At 40.7% G+C, this 16,359-nt stretch overlaps 2 protein-coding genes and 1 non-coding gene across 4 annotated transcripts; all 3 read left to right on the forward strand.

Moving 5' to 3' along the window:
- The first annotated feature begins 304 nt into the window (after window positions 1–304).
- incenp (inner centromere protein) lies at window positions 305–10,185 on the forward strand. Of its 2 annotated transcripts, XM_057329696.1 has the most exons (21): window positions 305–461; window positions 1,043–1,192; window positions 3,519–3,626; window positions 3,788–4,392; window positions 4,583–4,637; window positions 4,879–4,951; window positions 5,870–6,005; window positions 6,088–6,124; window positions 6,201–6,300; window positions 6,547–6,684; window positions 6,815–6,832; window positions 7,365–7,474; window positions 7,617–7,740; window positions 7,837–7,959; window positions 8,443–8,597; window positions 8,699–8,798; window positions 8,928–8,996; window positions 9,110–9,190; window positions 9,266–9,355; window positions 9,491–9,638; window positions 9,745–10,185. In XM_057329696.1, exons 2-21 carry the CDS (start codon window positions 1,053–1,055, stop codon window positions 9,927–9,929), a joined length of 2,595 nt encoding a protein of 864 aa, XP_057185679.1. In that variant the 5' UTR covers window positions 305–461; window positions 1,043–1,052; the 3' UTR covers window positions 9,930–10,185. The 2 variants fall into 2 exon arrangements, with proteins under 2 accessions (XP_057185679.1, XP_057185680.1); XM_057329697.1 differs by lacking the exon at window positions 6,815–6,832.
- On the forward strand, window positions 8,104–8,239 carry LOC130552333 (small nucleolar RNA SNORA50). The gene has a single exon (XR_008962708.1). It is a non-coding gene; the product is annotated as a small nucleolar RNA SNORA50 (small nucleolar RNA).
- An 818-nt stretch (window positions 10,186–11,003) lies between the features above and the next one.
- prnprs3 (prion protein, related sequence 3) lies at window positions 11,004–15,631 on the forward strand. The gene is made up of 2 exons (XM_057329710.1): window positions 11,004–11,102; window positions 12,844–15,631. The coding sequence occupies exon 2, from the start codon at window positions 12,846–12,848 to the stop codon at window positions 14,505–14,507; it is 1,662 nt and encodes a 553-aa protein (XP_057185693.1). The 5' UTR covers window positions 11,004–11,102; window positions 12,844–12,845; the 3' UTR covers window positions 14,508–15,631.
- The last annotated feature ends 728 nt before the right edge of the window (window positions 15,632–16,359 follow it).

The raw sequence follows: 16,359 nt of genomic DNA on the forward strand, positions 1-16,359 counted from the left end.
ACAAGTTTCCACACGGAACGACACAGGCGGAACAGGAGGGAAAGGGTGGGGCTTTAAAACGTCCACATCGTCCATTGGTCGATTTGAAACAATTGACAGACATAAGTATCGTCCAATCACAACCCAGTCTTTCCTGAAGGAACTCGATTATGATTGGTCAAATTTGCTATGACAGACATTTGCAGCAGAGCTCTCGAGCTCTCTGGTTTTCATTTGCAAACGGAATTTCTGATCCCGCCTACAATTAGCTGTTGACCGCTTGTGATTGGGCAGAGCACAATTTGAACTATTTAAAACGTTTTGAGCGGGTGGTTGGAAAACAAGACGTTGTCGTACTGGAGGGATAACTTGTATTTATTTTTTAATGGTTTAGGGAAAAAATAGTGGAAAGGCTTTTTAAACTAGTTACTGCTCTAGTTTATTGTAATTTTGCGCCAAAATCTTTTATAAAGGCTGAAGAGGTAGGTGAAGTTTTGCTGTTAAAAATGTTTAATGCTAGCTATAGCTAACGTTACTTATCATTCGGAATAACCCAACCATTAAGTCATGTTGCTTTGTAATTATTCGTATATCGTTAAATAATTTGTGTAGCCACGTTCTTGCGTTATAAATATTCGTTAGTTGTAAATTCACATTTTAGTGCGCACGCGCCTGGGCATGTTCGTTTGAACCGAGATCAGTATGAAGTTTTGGTTTACGGTTTTTATTAGATCGCGGATGTTTGTTTAAATATGAGAATTAAAAGGTCGTTTTGAGCTAATATTTGCAGATCTGGAGACAGATGGCACAGCCAAAAAATGTCTGGATACAAACCTAATATGGACTTCCCCTTTGTTTGACTCAAATCCTAAAAATCATGCAAGCTATATATATATATCATATGCACTAGTGTGCATTTTGTGAAGGCAAAAACATATAATTTTCCATTTGGTAAAACGTCATTCCATTGTGTTAGGGGGGGGTTTGTTTATGTCCTGCTGTTGTTATAAAGCTGTCTGGGTTCATTTTCAAAACTAAAACTCTCTACTGACGTTGTTCACAGGGACGCCATCATGAGTTCTTTGCCGGAGGCCACTCGATCCCTCATGCAGGTTTTTTGTGGCAAACTGCAGAAGTTTACCGAGGAAATTGATAATGTCCACATGGTTTGGCTGGGGGAGATCGAGCAGGAAGCCTATCGCATGTTTTCCAGGTGAGACCGTACAGTCAGTTTGGGCGGCGGGTAGTCTGTCATGCGCTTCTGCACTGCTGTATTGTGTTATTTAATGCAACGCTGTTGTTTTTGTCATGTTTTATCAGTGGTGTAAAGAGTACCTGAAAACCATACTTGAGTAAAAGTACAGATACCTTGCAGCGAAAACTACTCCATTACAAGTTACAAGTCACCAATTCAAAAATGACTTCAGTAAAAGTCTTCGAGTATCTGAATTGAACAGTACTTGAGTATTTTACTCGTACTGAATGTAGGCTCAAAGCAGCACTAGTCTTCAACACTTAAGAGACATGTCAGTGAAAAACAAGAAACCGTTGATTCATGAGGAGAGCAATCACATTTATTTTCTTAAATCTAGGGCTGTCAATCGATTAAAATATTTAATCGCATGATTGTAATGAGTTAACTCGTGATTAATCGCACATTTTTATCCGTTATAAATGTACCTTAAATGAATACTTTTCAAGTTTTTAATACTCTAATCAACATGGGCATGGACAAATATTGATGCTTTATGCAGATGTATATTGTTTATTATTAGTGAAACCATACTCAACATGGAGCATGAAGACTAGACATGTTTCAAAGGTCATAGATGTTTTTCAAAGAACTTGTACATGTCTACTAAACACATGAAAAAAAAAAACCCAGGAAAAACACAGGTTCCCATTACTTCTTTCTTTGCACTGAGCTATTTACTTACACAAGCATGTTTACATTTTCGCAACTGTGATAGCTCGGTGGAGGCTGTGTGCAATGTAAGGCATATGCTCGAACGGAAGCTGCCTGGCCGCGGCAATCATGTTGCGTGCACTATCGGTGGTCAGTGGGCTAATTTTGAATTCAATATCCCACTGTCTGGGTACCTGCAGAAAGTGCTCAGCGCAAACGTTAGCATAGTGCCTCTTGTCTGTCTTCATAACGGTCAAAGCGGACGACCGTAGTTTCCAGTGTGTGTCAAAATAATGAGCCGTGACCCCCAGGTAGCTATGGTTACTGAGAGAAGTCCAGTAGTCTCTGGTGAGCGCAACCGTGTTTGTCTGTCTTATCGCCTCCTCGACTTTCGCTTTCTCCTCTTCGTAAGAGTCGTGAATCTTGCTTGTAACAGTGGCTCTCGAAGGTAGTTCATATGTGTAATCGTTAGATGCGATGCGAATAATTTCAAGTAGACCCTCGTCCTCCACTACATTAACTGGCCTACATGCTGTAGCCACCCATTTAGCTATCGATGTGGTGAGTCGTGCTTGTGGAAGCTGTCCATCCGTCTCTGCTGAAAACAATCTAGTGTGGTTGTGCCGCGAGAGGAGGAGAGCTCTCTGCGTCAGTTGTATGCTTCGCCATCCATCAAGTGATATTTTAAAACTCTACGTGCTGCGGTGATAGCTTAATTCACATCGACAATAAATGCAGATCACTTTAGTCTTGTCGACAGAACCATCAACATCTTTTATATATGAATTTACGTTCAGAAGACCTATTTATTTCTCCATTCTGTTTGCTGCTGCATCGTTTACTTTCTCAAACTACGGGCAAGCCAAGGGTCAAACAGAAAATGGGCTGCGTTAATCGCACGTTAATAAAATATAGTGCCGTAAAGGAATTGCGTTAACGTGTTAACAGTTGATTCATGAGGAGAGCAATCACATTTATTTTCTTAAATCAAAATAAGACTGAACACCTCAAAATTGCAACAAATCATGGTGGACACCATAACACTCAAGTCTCATTTAAGCTCAAGTGATCATAATAAACCAAACTCTTTCAAAAGGTTTCTTCAATATAACGGATAAATAAAATAATGTTAAGTCCAATTAAAAAGTCAAAGCCTTTTTAAACTGGACATGCTGGTTTTGGCCTCATCATCAGCTGCTGTCATGTCCTCATTTCACATAAACCGCCAGCGATTGACATTGATAACCCTATCCTAACCCTAATTGATAATGCACTCTTTATTCACATAAAGAAGCCATGTTGACAAGTTTTAGTAAGTAAGAGCAAAACCCACAAGATATAGTACCTTCAATGCCCTGTAAATGGCAATATTAATTCTTCTGTATCAAAAATAAACTGCCGCAAAAGAATGATAGGTACCAGGCGAAATGTAATGTGTAATTGCATTATTCATTACAAATGTAGTGGAGTAAAGAGTACATATACTTGTTCAAAAATGTAGTCCAGTAGAGAGTAAAAGTTGCTAATATCTTTAATACTCAGTACAACTACAAAGTAGCCAAAAAGATACTTTAGTACAGTAACTAAGTACATTTACTCCCAATACTTTACACCACTGTGTTTTATGGTGCAGTGACTTCAGCACAGAGCCAGAGCTCATGCCCAGAACTCCATCGCAGAAGAAGACAAACCGTAGAAAACGAGTGTCGATGGAACTCCATGAGTCTCGCAGTAAGCGACGGTGAGGTTTCTTCTGTTTTCACTTTAGAGATGGTCAGTTTCTTGACAAGTGCTGTTTCAATACGCTATACTATTATTTTTGATGGGGAGGTACATTTCAGAGCATTTACAGTGGGTATATTCCTATACATTTAAAGGGCTCGCGTTCCATTTCCCTTCCAGTTTCTCCAAGGGCAAACGTAGCAATGTTCGTCGCTCCTCTGTCCAGCTGACCCTAAACACCATCTCCGAGCTGGTTACACCACACACCTCAGACAGCTGCTCGGAGGAGCCTGCTCGCCGCACCCGACGCAACAGGGCCACCGCAGCGGCCGAGAGAGAACCCGTCAAACGCAGCACTCGTAACAAAGCTGCCGCCAAAGCCAAGGAGCCTGAAGAGATTGAAGTGGTAGAAGCGGTAGAGAACATTCCAGTAGTGAGAGAAACCGATGAGGTCCAGCCTTCAGGTTCTTGCCAGGATCAGCTGCTGGTGTCTGAAGCCATGGTGAAGATTCCCTCGTCAGAACGTTTGAGTGCGGAGTCATTGCTGAATTCTGGTCCGTCTCCTGGTCGATCTGCCAATAAAATCCCCATTGCAGTCTCAGAGTGCCAGGGCACACCTCAGGGCTCATCCCGGAGATCAATCCGTCGGTCACTAGTGGTGCGGCGCTCACTGGTGGGTCTCAGGCATAGCATGACACTGGAGGCTGTTCGTAGGGCATCCCGACGCTCTTTCCTGAAGAAGAAAGTCAGACAGGGAAATTCAACCTGCAGCAGCTCCGTCAGTGGTGAGTGACTGATTTACCTCACATAATTGTCATGTGACTAAAATCGCTTGAAGCCTCTTGTAAGTAATGCTGAATCTACTTTGTTGAACCAGCTTTTTCTTTACCACCTTGCATATCCTTATCCATCAATTGATCCACCTGAGTGGACAAGTGTCTAGAAAAGACTTTTTATATCCATTTTTCTTTCCAGGGGATATGTGTATGGACATTGAACCTGAGGATACTGAAGAGAACCGAGAACAACAGTGAGTTTTGTGGACCTGAAAATGGATAGAAAATACATTGCTGTGTCTTGTAATCGAACCTAAACTATTTGGGTTGGCGAAGCCATCCAACATGAATTTTCATGTTTTTCAAAAAAGTAAAAACCTTGTTTCTATGCCTTGATCAAGGGCATTGAGATAAATTGATCCTCTTATGAGTTTGAACCCACAACCTTTAATTTACCAGCCCAGGTTATTTTACCAGAATTTCTCGTTGCTTTAGGATGGATGAGAAGCAGAAGGTGATGGAAGAAGCCACTAAAACAAACACCGAACCAGAGATTACCCAACCTGATGTAAGAGTTTATTTACATTTTATCATGGTAGCTGTTGTTTCCTCTATCGCTTAAGTTTTCCCTTGATTTAAAATATGTTGGCCTTAAGGACTTAAAAAAAAAAACGGATGTTCTTTAGTGCTTCAAAATTCGCCTTTAGATATACGCATTCAAAACAGATTGTCTTGCACATGTGCGCAAACAAAATCTAGAAATCCCATGACATCACGCTACACTTCAACCTCTCGTCAAAGTTCTTATCCAATCAAATGCACTTTAGTATCCGAAGAGTCCTATCCCCTTCACTGGTGCGGTGTTATATCAGCCGCTTGTTAGCACGTTTATGTCCTACAAGGTGAATAACGTACGCATAGTGCAGGATATGTGTTGGGGTATGATTCAGACAGTGAAAACATGTTGTATATTGGTATGAATGAAGTCTAACTCTCATCAGACACGCGAGCGGTTGCACATGAAAATGCTCCGGGTGAGACACGACAGAACATAGAGGATCATATGCGCAGATCATGCGTGCAAATCTGCGGAGAAAACAAAACTTATCTGATCCGTTTCAGGTCTGCACAGTATTAGGTTTAATGTTGTGTATTAAACCTCTATGGGAGAGCTCTGGCATCGCAACCTTGATGAGTAAAGACAAATGCCAGTGTCACGCACCATAAATCGCATGGCTTCAAATGGTATCTGTGATCTTCCTAATCTCTCCCATTAGACTTCTATACAACTGTATCACATGCTGTTCAATGCAGCTTTGCCAGGTTGACTGTGCTTTAAATGAAGTGCTATTCGTTACTTTAAAAAGGGGGCGGGGCTATCTGACATGCTTTATGCATTTTTTTTGTTGAAATTGAACACGCAGCATAATTTGATGCGTTGACAAAGGCGATTCAGGGGGTCTTTAACTTGCATTTGTTTTCATAGGAGCCTAAACCCCAGCCTGCAGAAGAAAAAGAAATTTATATAAACGACATGCCTGCAGAACAGATCGATGAGTCTCCCAGCACCAGTGAACACTGTCCTCTTACACGATCTATGAAAGCCTGCATATCAGACACTGGTATCTTCCTAACAGGAGCTAAACTGTTATATATAACGAAATGGATAATGTTGTGGAATTCAAATGGGGTTTTATTTTCTAGATGGCAGTGGAGAGTCGAAAACCAAAGCAGAAGTCCGGTGAGATGACCGTGTAATGTATGCTTTCATCTGCCTTTTATGGTATGTTTTCTTACTTTCTGAATTTCTCCGGTAGGGCCACACGCTCCGGTTCTAAACGGCGTGCAGCTGAGGAAGCAGTCCAGAAGATCAGCACACCCAAAAAGAGGTTCTCTCCTCCAAAGAAGTGTGTCACGGTATGACCATTTCTGACCACTACTGTAATGCAGCCCACGTCAGAACTCTGGTTGAAACTTAAGTGCATTACTGTGGAAAACCACATAATGGCGGTTTACTTTTTTTTATGATTTGTGGCCAGTTTGTTTTGCCACGGTTTCATTTGAGTATTGGATTAGTCTATTGAGCTCAATGTGGCTAGATTTTCTGACATGACGACAGTGTTTACTTGCTTAATGGCCTGAAGTAAATTTCTGTTTGCGTAGAGCATTGCCCCGCACATGCGCTCGTTCATGCACACTGTGCAGAAGAATCAGATGCTGATGATGACACCTGGATCTCTCGGCCGCAACGCCGTCAAACAATCCTTCATCAAACAGTCTGCCACTAAAGTTGATGGCAAGGTCAGTATGTTACATGTTTGAGAGGTTTTTGTATTTTAGAATAATTTAAGAATCTACACTGTTTGTTTGCTAATATTTGTCGAAGTAAGAGCGTTAGTTGGTAATTGTGCTTCCTGTTTTTCCCCCTTAGTTGGGCTTAGGCTCTGTGGTGAGTATGAACGCAGAGAATCCAGACTTTACTTCATGTCAAAACCATTTTAACTTTTAGAAGCACCCAGAATTCATTTCTGTTTAACTATGTGTTCTGATGAGGGGGTTTTGATGATGGAATGTTTTTCCATTAAAAGTGTGTAATTTTGTTACCACAAAGTCAATTTTCTGTGGTAATTGAAATCATGCCATTGATGTTGATAGAGCTCAACATGTTAAAACATTCCTTTCATTTGAAGAAAGTGAATTTGAATTTAACATGTAAAATTGAAATTGAGTTGACCCCACATCAGATTAACCTCTTTGGTCATGTGCCTTGTGTCCATTTCCTGAATGTGTGTTTGGTGTGGGTTGGGAATTTCACCTTTACCCATTTGTGAGTCTTTGATGTTTGTCTGAGAGTTTACTAATTTTTGTATTTATCTGTCCTGACATGTTTTGTCACCGCATTAATGCTCCTGAGCGTTTCTCTTTAGAAGCTTGCTGATCTCTAAAAAATATAATCTGTAAAATATTCCCTACACTTTCAGGAGCGAGAGCGGCAGAAGTGGGACGCTTTGAACAAGAAGATCGAACAAGAGGATGAACGAAAGAAGAAGATCGAAGACGAGAGAAGAAAGAAACAAGAAGAAATGAAAAGGTTTGGTGTTACCTGAATAAATCTCGTGAATCCTGCACAGAACATGTCTTTCTCCCATAACCTGCCTAGATCTTAAATGATTGCCAATGTAGGTTTAATGTGAATGCTAATCATGTCTCAAAAGTGAGTTTCTTCTCTTTAGGAAGCGTGATGAGCGCTTGAAACGGGTTGTTGAGGCTCGGGTGAAGGGAGAGAAAGAGAAGGAGCAGGAAATGAAAAAGAAGATTGAGGAGAAGATGGCACAACTTGAAAAGAAAAACGACATGGTACTTAAGATTTCAGAATTGATGGGGAACCGAATGAATTGGAATCGGGATCTGGGGTGCACAGTGCTTCATGGAGATATGATGTGGTTCACTTAGATGCGTGTGGAGCGGTTGGCAGAGGAAAAAGCCAAGAGGAAGGTGGCCACTAAACGACAGGAAGAACTGGAACTGCGCAAGAAACAGGAAGAGGCGGCCAGACAAAAGAAGCTTCTGCAAGTTGTAAGTCAACCCCTTTAGTGAGAAAGCCATATTACACTTTAAACTTTGCTCACTATTGCCAAACAAATTTGTTTGTATGAATTCTAGGATGCGTTTTGTGCACCAATTACAAATGCTCAAACATTGTTCTTAAAACTGTTAAACTAGCACTGTCTTTAAACCTGTGGAGCCCTCTCACGGCTCAATGGGCCAAGCAACAGTGCCAAAGTAAAGGGTTGTTATATAACTGGAGTCTCTTGGAATTCCTCCCAAGTTGCTCTTTTAAAAGCAACCTACAATTTTATCTATTTATCTAAGTGTTTTTTTTTTTTTTTTGCCCAGCTATTTTGTGGAACAAATGTTGCTCCAACTGAAGTGATCTGCAAGTCATTTGTAGCTTGTTAAAGAACTTAATTTGAAGTAAAAAATACTTCTGTGAGTGATCAGTTGTTGAAGTTTGCGTAGAAGAACTGCATGAAGCAAATTTACTTGTTTCTTCATTAGGAAGAGGAGCGACGACTCCAGGAGCTACTGGCCAAACGTAAAGCCGAAGAGGAGCGAGAGAAAGCCCGTAAACAGGCCGAGGCCACGCGTGCTCTGGAACTGAAGCGAGAACAGGAGCGAGAACTGGAGAGGGAACGACAGGCAGCCGCTGAGAAGTCCGTGCTGTTTCGGGTTTCATTTTATTATTTGCTGTCTTAGAAGTCATCCACAGTTCTGATCTAAACCAGAAAGGTTAAATGCGTGTTGTGTTCTGCAGAGAGAGGCTAGAGAGCGAGAAGGCTATCGCTCTTCAAATGGAACTGGAGCGAGCAGCCAGAGAGAAGGAGAGGAGAGAGATGGAGGAAAAGAGGAAGATGGTGAGTCGTGTTTGTTGCCTGTTATGACATGAATATGATGTCATTGGTCAAATACCTTTTTTAGACCGCGTTATGCACACCAGCTAACTTGCTTTAGTTAAATGTATCTTGTTGAATTTGTTTTTACAGGAAGAGCAGAGGAGAGCTGAGGAGGAGCTGGAGGCAGAACGGAAACGTGTTGCAACCGCTGCAGCGCAGGTAATCCAACTCTTATTTGGACCTTTACTGCTTTTATTGTATTGCGTATTCTGCTATATTGAGTAGTCATCTGTCCGTATGTTAACATGTTCATGCATAAATGTTTATAACAGGTCTCGGAAACGCAAGCATCCGCTATGCTCAACACAACCATTACGAAGGGTTCAGCTCTTAATGTTACTGTAGATCTTGAGGTGAGTAGGAATCTTCTCAGGTTTGATGTCTTGTTGATCTGTTATGTTACTGAAGCCCTGTATCGATGTCTTCAGAGCTCTCTAATGAAAACTCCAGTTGGGAAAGGAGCTGCTCACAAGACTATGGATATTGGAGCTGGACTCAATGTTACGGTCGACATTGAGGTGAGGTCACAACCCAATTTTGGAAAGAAAATACGAAATTCATTATTTTAATTTGATGTATAAAAAGCTTTAAGGATTGTTCGCCAAAGAAAGATCACAGCTAGTTTGTAACTCGTCCCCTCTTGTTCTTTGCAGAAATCTCCGCAGTCCTACCAGATCACTCCTAAAGGCCAAAAGGTGGCCGTTTTAGTGAATCCTGAAGATTATGGTATGGATCAGAACAGCGATGACTCTACAGATGACGAATCTGCTCCCAGAAAACCCATTCCATCTTGGGCCGAGGGTATGAAACTGCTTACATTTGTATATTTACTTAATTTTTGGATATACGCGACATTTTGCTTTTCCGTTTTATTTTCGCTAATGTATTTCTCTTGTGTTTTGTGCAGGTATGCCGCTACAGCAGGCTATAATGAAGCAATATTATAACCCTGTGGATCTTTATTCTTATTTTGGGGAACCTGAACCACCCAAGCTGGAAGACATCTTCCAGCGGACCAAACCTCGCTTCTTCAAGCGCACTAGTTCAGCTGTCTGGCACTCTCCACCGCGCTCACACATGGGCAATAATTAGGCAGCAGTGTTTGTTTTTCCACTTTAAATGTCCCGTTTTTATGTACGTGTCGTTTATTCTTAACTCTTATTATAATAAAGTTTTTTTTTTCCATGTATATGCTAGTAGATAAATCTACTGAAAAATAGCCGCAAGTGGCAAACTACAAAAGATGTCATGGAAAAGTGTTAATAAAGGGGTAAAATTTTATCATCTGTGCAATGTTCTTTTCATGTCTTGTCACTTTTGGCAATGTCTGATTAAATGTAAATGTGTTGAGAAATATCTTTGTTTGCTGTAATGCTTTGCTTCTGTCTTTGTTTCTACAGTATCTAAACAGACAAACTACTCTACAGAGTACGTTTCATAAAAATGATATCTCTTTCGGGAAAGAACCGAAAGCGTGACGACATCTTAGTTCTGTGTCTGCCTCCGTAGTACTTTGAACGGGAGGGGTGGAGTGAGCTGTTGGTTGCAATTCACAACCTCACCGCTAGATGCTGCTAAAATTTACACAATGGTCCTTTAATAATGTACAGAAAGTATGTGAAAACTAAATAACCTTAAAAAACAGGTTTACAAAATTCTAAAGACTCCCTCACAAGATGTAAACATTGGTCCAGCAGCACTTCCAGTTTTCATATTTATTTAATCTTGCAAAGATAATCCTGTAATTTAACATTTTGATTGGGTTATAATGTTCTGTTGGTTGTATTTGGTTCAAAAACTGAAAATTAAGTATTTTCGATCCGCATGGTTTACGCTTTCCAAAATGGTCTATAAAGAAAAAACTAGAAAAATGGCCACATATGCTCAAAATTATTATACACAATACATTTATTTACAATTCGTTCCCGTTTTAATATCTGATGTGGGGTGATGAAAGAGACTCGACTAATTTGATGTCCAAAGAATATACAAAGTCAATTATTGTGAAGTAACTTTTAATTTGGTCTTATTTAGATGACATTTCAATCAAACTTCTGTTCAGTTATTAGTTATGAGTAAAGCATATTAAAATATTACCTCACCAGTATCCGTCGGTCACTTTCCAGTAAATTGTCAGAGGATTCGAGGCAATGCGCATGCGCAGATCCAGAGAACGCGCACATTGGAAACTTCATCGTCACTAACGTGAACGCGCGTCAAGGGAACAACAGTCGCCTGGGAGAACGAGCTGAAATCAACACACAGGTACTGTAGCGATTCAAACCCGTTTTATTGTCATAAACAGCGCTTGCTGTATTGTGATTGGCCGCAGTGTTATTATATGTGTAATGTTTAATCGGTACAATAACAGGTGCATTTCACGGCCACACGTCTAATAATAGTTCCGTTATTTGAGGCATTTGTGAATCTGCGCGATCGGACATTTACCGGGCAGTTGATGTAAACAGATTAGGAATCGCTGTCCATATTTACTGTATTTATAATCTATTTCTTAACTGGGTTAAATACGCAGTTACATAATAAATGGCTGCCGCTGTGTTTATATTAGGTCAGGGTTTATATTGGCAAGATAATATTGTCAGGTTTATTGAATGAAGTGGTGTGATGCATTTCCTTTAAATGTTCAGTGCATCGTGGGATCAAGCTTAGGATGGGCGTTGGAAATGGCCTCCTCTCCCAAGCAGTAACGTTTAGTGACCCACCCACCCTGCGCATCCTATATAGGCTTCTGTTTTCATACATTATGTCGCAAATTATAAACCTGTTTAATTTAACATGATAACTGATAATTTACAGTAATTTATGATAAATATTGACGAATTCTGTTATACGTGAACCTACCAATATTTTCAATTTATAAAGTCTCGATATATGTATTTAATGTATTTTCGCCTGTATTGACATTATGTCATGAATTGGAAAAGTTTGTGTAGCTGGAGGATTATGACGTATGCTTCATGGATGAGTCTTATGATTTTTGTGCTTTAAAAGGAATGATTCATCACAAATTGGAGGGTTTTTTGTAATTGTTTGGAGATGTGCCAAACCCTATGCTGTAGTTTCCACGGAAAAGCCATTTTAAAATCTCATGGAATTTTAAAAGAACCCTTGAGCAACTCTTTTTTCCATACAACAGCTTCTGGCCATTTCACTGTCAGGCTCCATTAAAGGAGAATTGAACAAAGCATGAACATTCTCATGCAATTTCAGATGTCTACATGACTATTTTATATTAAAGGTCCAGTGTATGAAATTTAGTAGCATCTAGTGAATTGCAACCAATGTTTTACCCCACCCCTCCCTTCTGAAGCACTATGGCGGCTGAGACAGAACAAAGATGTCATCACGCTTCTGCTTCTTTATCAAAGGAGATAACGTATTTTATGAAACACACTCTGTTGAGCAGTCTGTTTAAGGCTACTGTAGAAACAACATGGCGAATTCCATGTAAGGGAACCCGCGGTGTATGTTGATTGAAATAGCTCGTTCTCAGATTAAAACATAATGGTTCATTATGTAAGGTCTTGAAACACCTCTGAAGACATAGTTATGTATATTATATTGCATTTCTGTCAATAGATCCTCCCAAAAAAAAATACACACAGAAGTCAATCGCAACTTCCGTTTCATGGTGACTTTAAAATACAAAAACTATCTTTTCAAAATTATTTAGAATGGCTTCTAGGCCTGTGATCATTGCTATCCGTTGAAAACGTACCAGCGCAAGAAAACTTTGCTTGCTAAGAATTATTAGGTTGTTTGATCTCAGAAAACTGTGTCTGATATTAATACACATTTGACTCAAATTTTCATGAGATTTTGCTCTTTTTATTGATTTTCTCTCTCTCTCTCTCTCTCTCTCTCTCTCTCTCTCTCTCTCTCTCTCTCTCTCTCTCTCTCTCTCTCTCTCTCTCTCTCTCTCTCTCTCTCTCTCTCTCTCTCTCTCTCTCTCTCTCTCTCTCTCTCTCTCTCTCTCTCTCCACAGAGATGGGTCGTCTAACAGTACTGTTACTCTGTATGGCTCTTGTAGTCTCAAATGTGGCCAAACGAGGAGGTGGGAGTAAAGGTGGGTTTGGCTTGGGCAAGACCAGCAGCAGCAACAACAAAGGAGGAACCAGCAGCAGCAGTGGAAAGAGTGGCAGCAGCAATACTAAAGGATCCTCATCTGGGACACACTCGTCCACAGGAAACTATCCTCGACAACCTCAAGTACCAAACCAAAATCCTCCCCCCTACCCTGGAGCTGGAGGCGGGTACCCTGGCCAAGGCAGGTACCCAGCGGCAGGTTCTAATCCAGGTCAAGGCTATCCTAACCAAGGTAGCTACCCGGGGCGTAATCCAGCGCAAGGTGGTTATCCAGCTCAGGGGGGCTACCCCGCTCAAGGTGGTAACCCTGCTCAAGGTGGTTATCCGGGACAAGGTGGTTACCCAGCACAAGGTGGCTATCCGGGACAAGGGGGTTACCCAGCACAAGGTAACTACCCAGGGCGCAGTGGTTACCCAGGACAAGGTGGTTACCCAGCACAAGGAGGCTACCCAGGGGGTGCAGGTTCTTACCCCAACAGGTACCCTGGACAAGCAGGAGGAAACCCTTACCCAGGTGGAGGCTCTTATCCAGGATATCCAGTCCGAGGAGGAGCAGGTTCCTACCCTAACCAGTATGGTGGTGGTGCAGTAAGACCAGGAGCAGGTGCATACCCAGGAGCAGCCCAGTACCCCTACTGGAACCCCAATAACAAAATCATGAGCCCAGGTTATGGTGGTAACTACGGTGCTTACGGCGCTGGCAGATCACCCTTTGCCCAGTCTGTGCAGGGCATGGGTATGGGCCCTTCTATCCAATCAAAAGGGTTTGGGAAACAGGCAATTATGGCTGCTGGAGCCGGAGCAGTGGCTGGGATGGCTCTGGGCTACGGTCTTGGAAGTTTCCCCCGTCCTCGTTTTAATTTCCACAACCCGCAGGAGGAATATTACTATAATAACTACATGTACAGACGCTATGGTCAGACACCCTCTGATAGAAATGTAAATGAGGACACCAACTCTCAAGGTCACAGACCAGGTGGTTCTGGAACTGGCAGTTCAACCTCTGGGCAACAAAATAACAATAACCCTCATGATATCTTCCAGAATCCTCCACCTCAGTCCTATGATAGGTTCATGGACAACTGTATGAAAAGAAAAGACTTACTGCGAGAGAAACGGGACGTAAGATCAAGAAGATCCCCAGATCTTTCAGAGCCCCAAGCGGCACCAGGTGGCGAAGTTACTGTTGAAGTCAATGATCCAGTTGTTGCTCAAGAAGATGCTTCAAGCAGCAACAGTACATTTGAAACCAGTACAATTGTGACCTCCAAACCACCTGAAACACCCAGTCAACCTCAGAAGCAAGTAGGAGAGGAAGCTAAGGATGACGACGATACTGTTAGCATTGTGGAGATTGGCTATCCAGCACTGATTGAGCAAATGAAAGCACGCCGTTGTGTAGAGCTTTACATGGTTTATGCAGAACAGCATGCAGCCAAACAGGTGCAAAGTCGTAGTGAGGAACAAACCTACAGCGGGAGTGGTGACCTGTTTGGACCTCTTGGCCACAGAGTAATCCTTCTGTCTGTTATCTTCAGTTCTCTTTTATTTGGACATTTCTAACAAACTGTGATTGTCAGTGCCAGAAATTTGGACCATTGGCTGGAAATAATTTGCAAACACCCATCATATTTTATCTGGATGTTTCTTAAACTTACGTTTCTTAAGACAGATTCCTTGTGTGTGTAAAGCACACTTGGCATTAAAGCTCTTTCTGATTCTGATTGAATATTCAGCAGACATAGAAACAATGAGTAACACTTATATTAGCACTGCTTACAATGACTAAAATGTATAGTTGCTTATCATAGTCATATTAGTCATATTAAATACACCTCAAAAGTTAAAAAAAACATATACACTCTTTATTTCTCTTATTCTATCACTGCCAGTGACCATCTTGCATGTGTTTTTATGAAATTTTCTACCGACATCTGTTCAAAGACAGGATTTTGCATGAGCCTTCTACTATCCCAAAAACATGCATGGCATTGGGGTTTCAACTTTTTCATACATTTCATAACGTTTCAACTGACCATAAATATTGTTTGTGACTTGAAAAGGTGGCTTCCAGTTGTGTTTTCATGACAGCAGTCCTACTTGTGTAGAACATATTTTTAAAAGATTTGTTTTAGTGTTTTTTTATAGTTTGATCTGTTCACCATTCTTCTGACATTGATTTATTTATTTTAAATTGTGAATTACTCTTCATAGGTCTGCACTGTTGGTTTTGTTATGTAATGTTATTTGTGTGATCATATCAGTTTGGTTTCATCTCTGTATGTACAATAATACTGCTGTGTGTCAGTTTCTTGCAGGTCAAATGTACTATGAAACGAAAACACTGTTTATTCGACCTGCTTTGTTATGCTGGTCTTTGGATATCAAGTGGCCCTGAGATAATATACCATTTTATTTGAAGTTAATCCTTCTGTCAATAGTTTGTTTGTTTGGTTTCTCTGAACGGTATTGCTAAACATTTAAGTAGATTATCAGCAAATTTGAGCACTTTGTTTAATTCATTATTTTAATATAGAGAGAGCATCTTTTGACATCCAGTGAAATAAGTGGCAGAAAACAATACTTATTGCTACCCAGGCGCATATGTGATGTTACGCTTTGAGATGTACTGAATGTTGAAAATGTTTATAATGTTATCATTACTGAGAGTAAAATCATTAAATGCACCTTAGCCGCTTGTCTGTCTTTTTCATTTGATGTTTTAGATGTGTTTGGGGATAATTATGTCTTAAGCAATACATTATAAAAAAGTTTACAACAGCTATAAATGATCTAACATGTTGTCAGGTAGGCTAAATGTTTTGAGTCATATATTTTGTTGCTCTTGCGGGAGTCCCTTACTGTTTTCACCATTATATTTGTTTGATTTTCTCATGTTGACAGATGACCCGTTCATAAAGCTTAATTAAACCCTGAGCGGAAAACCACTAGCACCCTGTAGTCATACATCTATTAGAACTGTCAAATTCAAGTACAGGAATAATCATATCAAAACACACACAAAGGAGGATCCATCAGAACCATTCGTCTTCACCTGTGTATTTTGGGATATAAATCATCCCCTGGGAAAAAATCTTGAGTTGAACAGAATATCACAGGAGATGAAAATCCCCATATTGATGCTCATTACTGTGACTAACCAAGCAGAGCAAATGCGCACACAGCGATCACAATATTTTCCTGTTTATTACATCATTTAGGATCAGACAAACAGTTTAGAAACACTTCTGTGATCACTCAGAAGGGGTCAAAGGTCAGGTTAAGAACTGGGGATATACAAAAATAAAGGTGCTACAAAATGCTTTTTCACAGCAATGCAACAGAAGAACCATTTCTTTTTCATCTTTCTGTAGTCTAAAGAACCTTTTGCAAAACAACTTTATGAAACCGTACA

The sequence above is a fragment of the Triplophysa rosa genome, linkage group LG3, assembly GCF_024868665.1.
Source record: "Triplophysa rosa linkage group LG3, Trosa_1v2, whole genome shotgun sequence".
NCBI classification, from domain to species: domain Eukaryota; kingdom Metazoa; phylum Chordata; class Actinopteri; order Cypriniformes; family Nemacheilidae; genus Triplophysa; species Triplophysa rosa.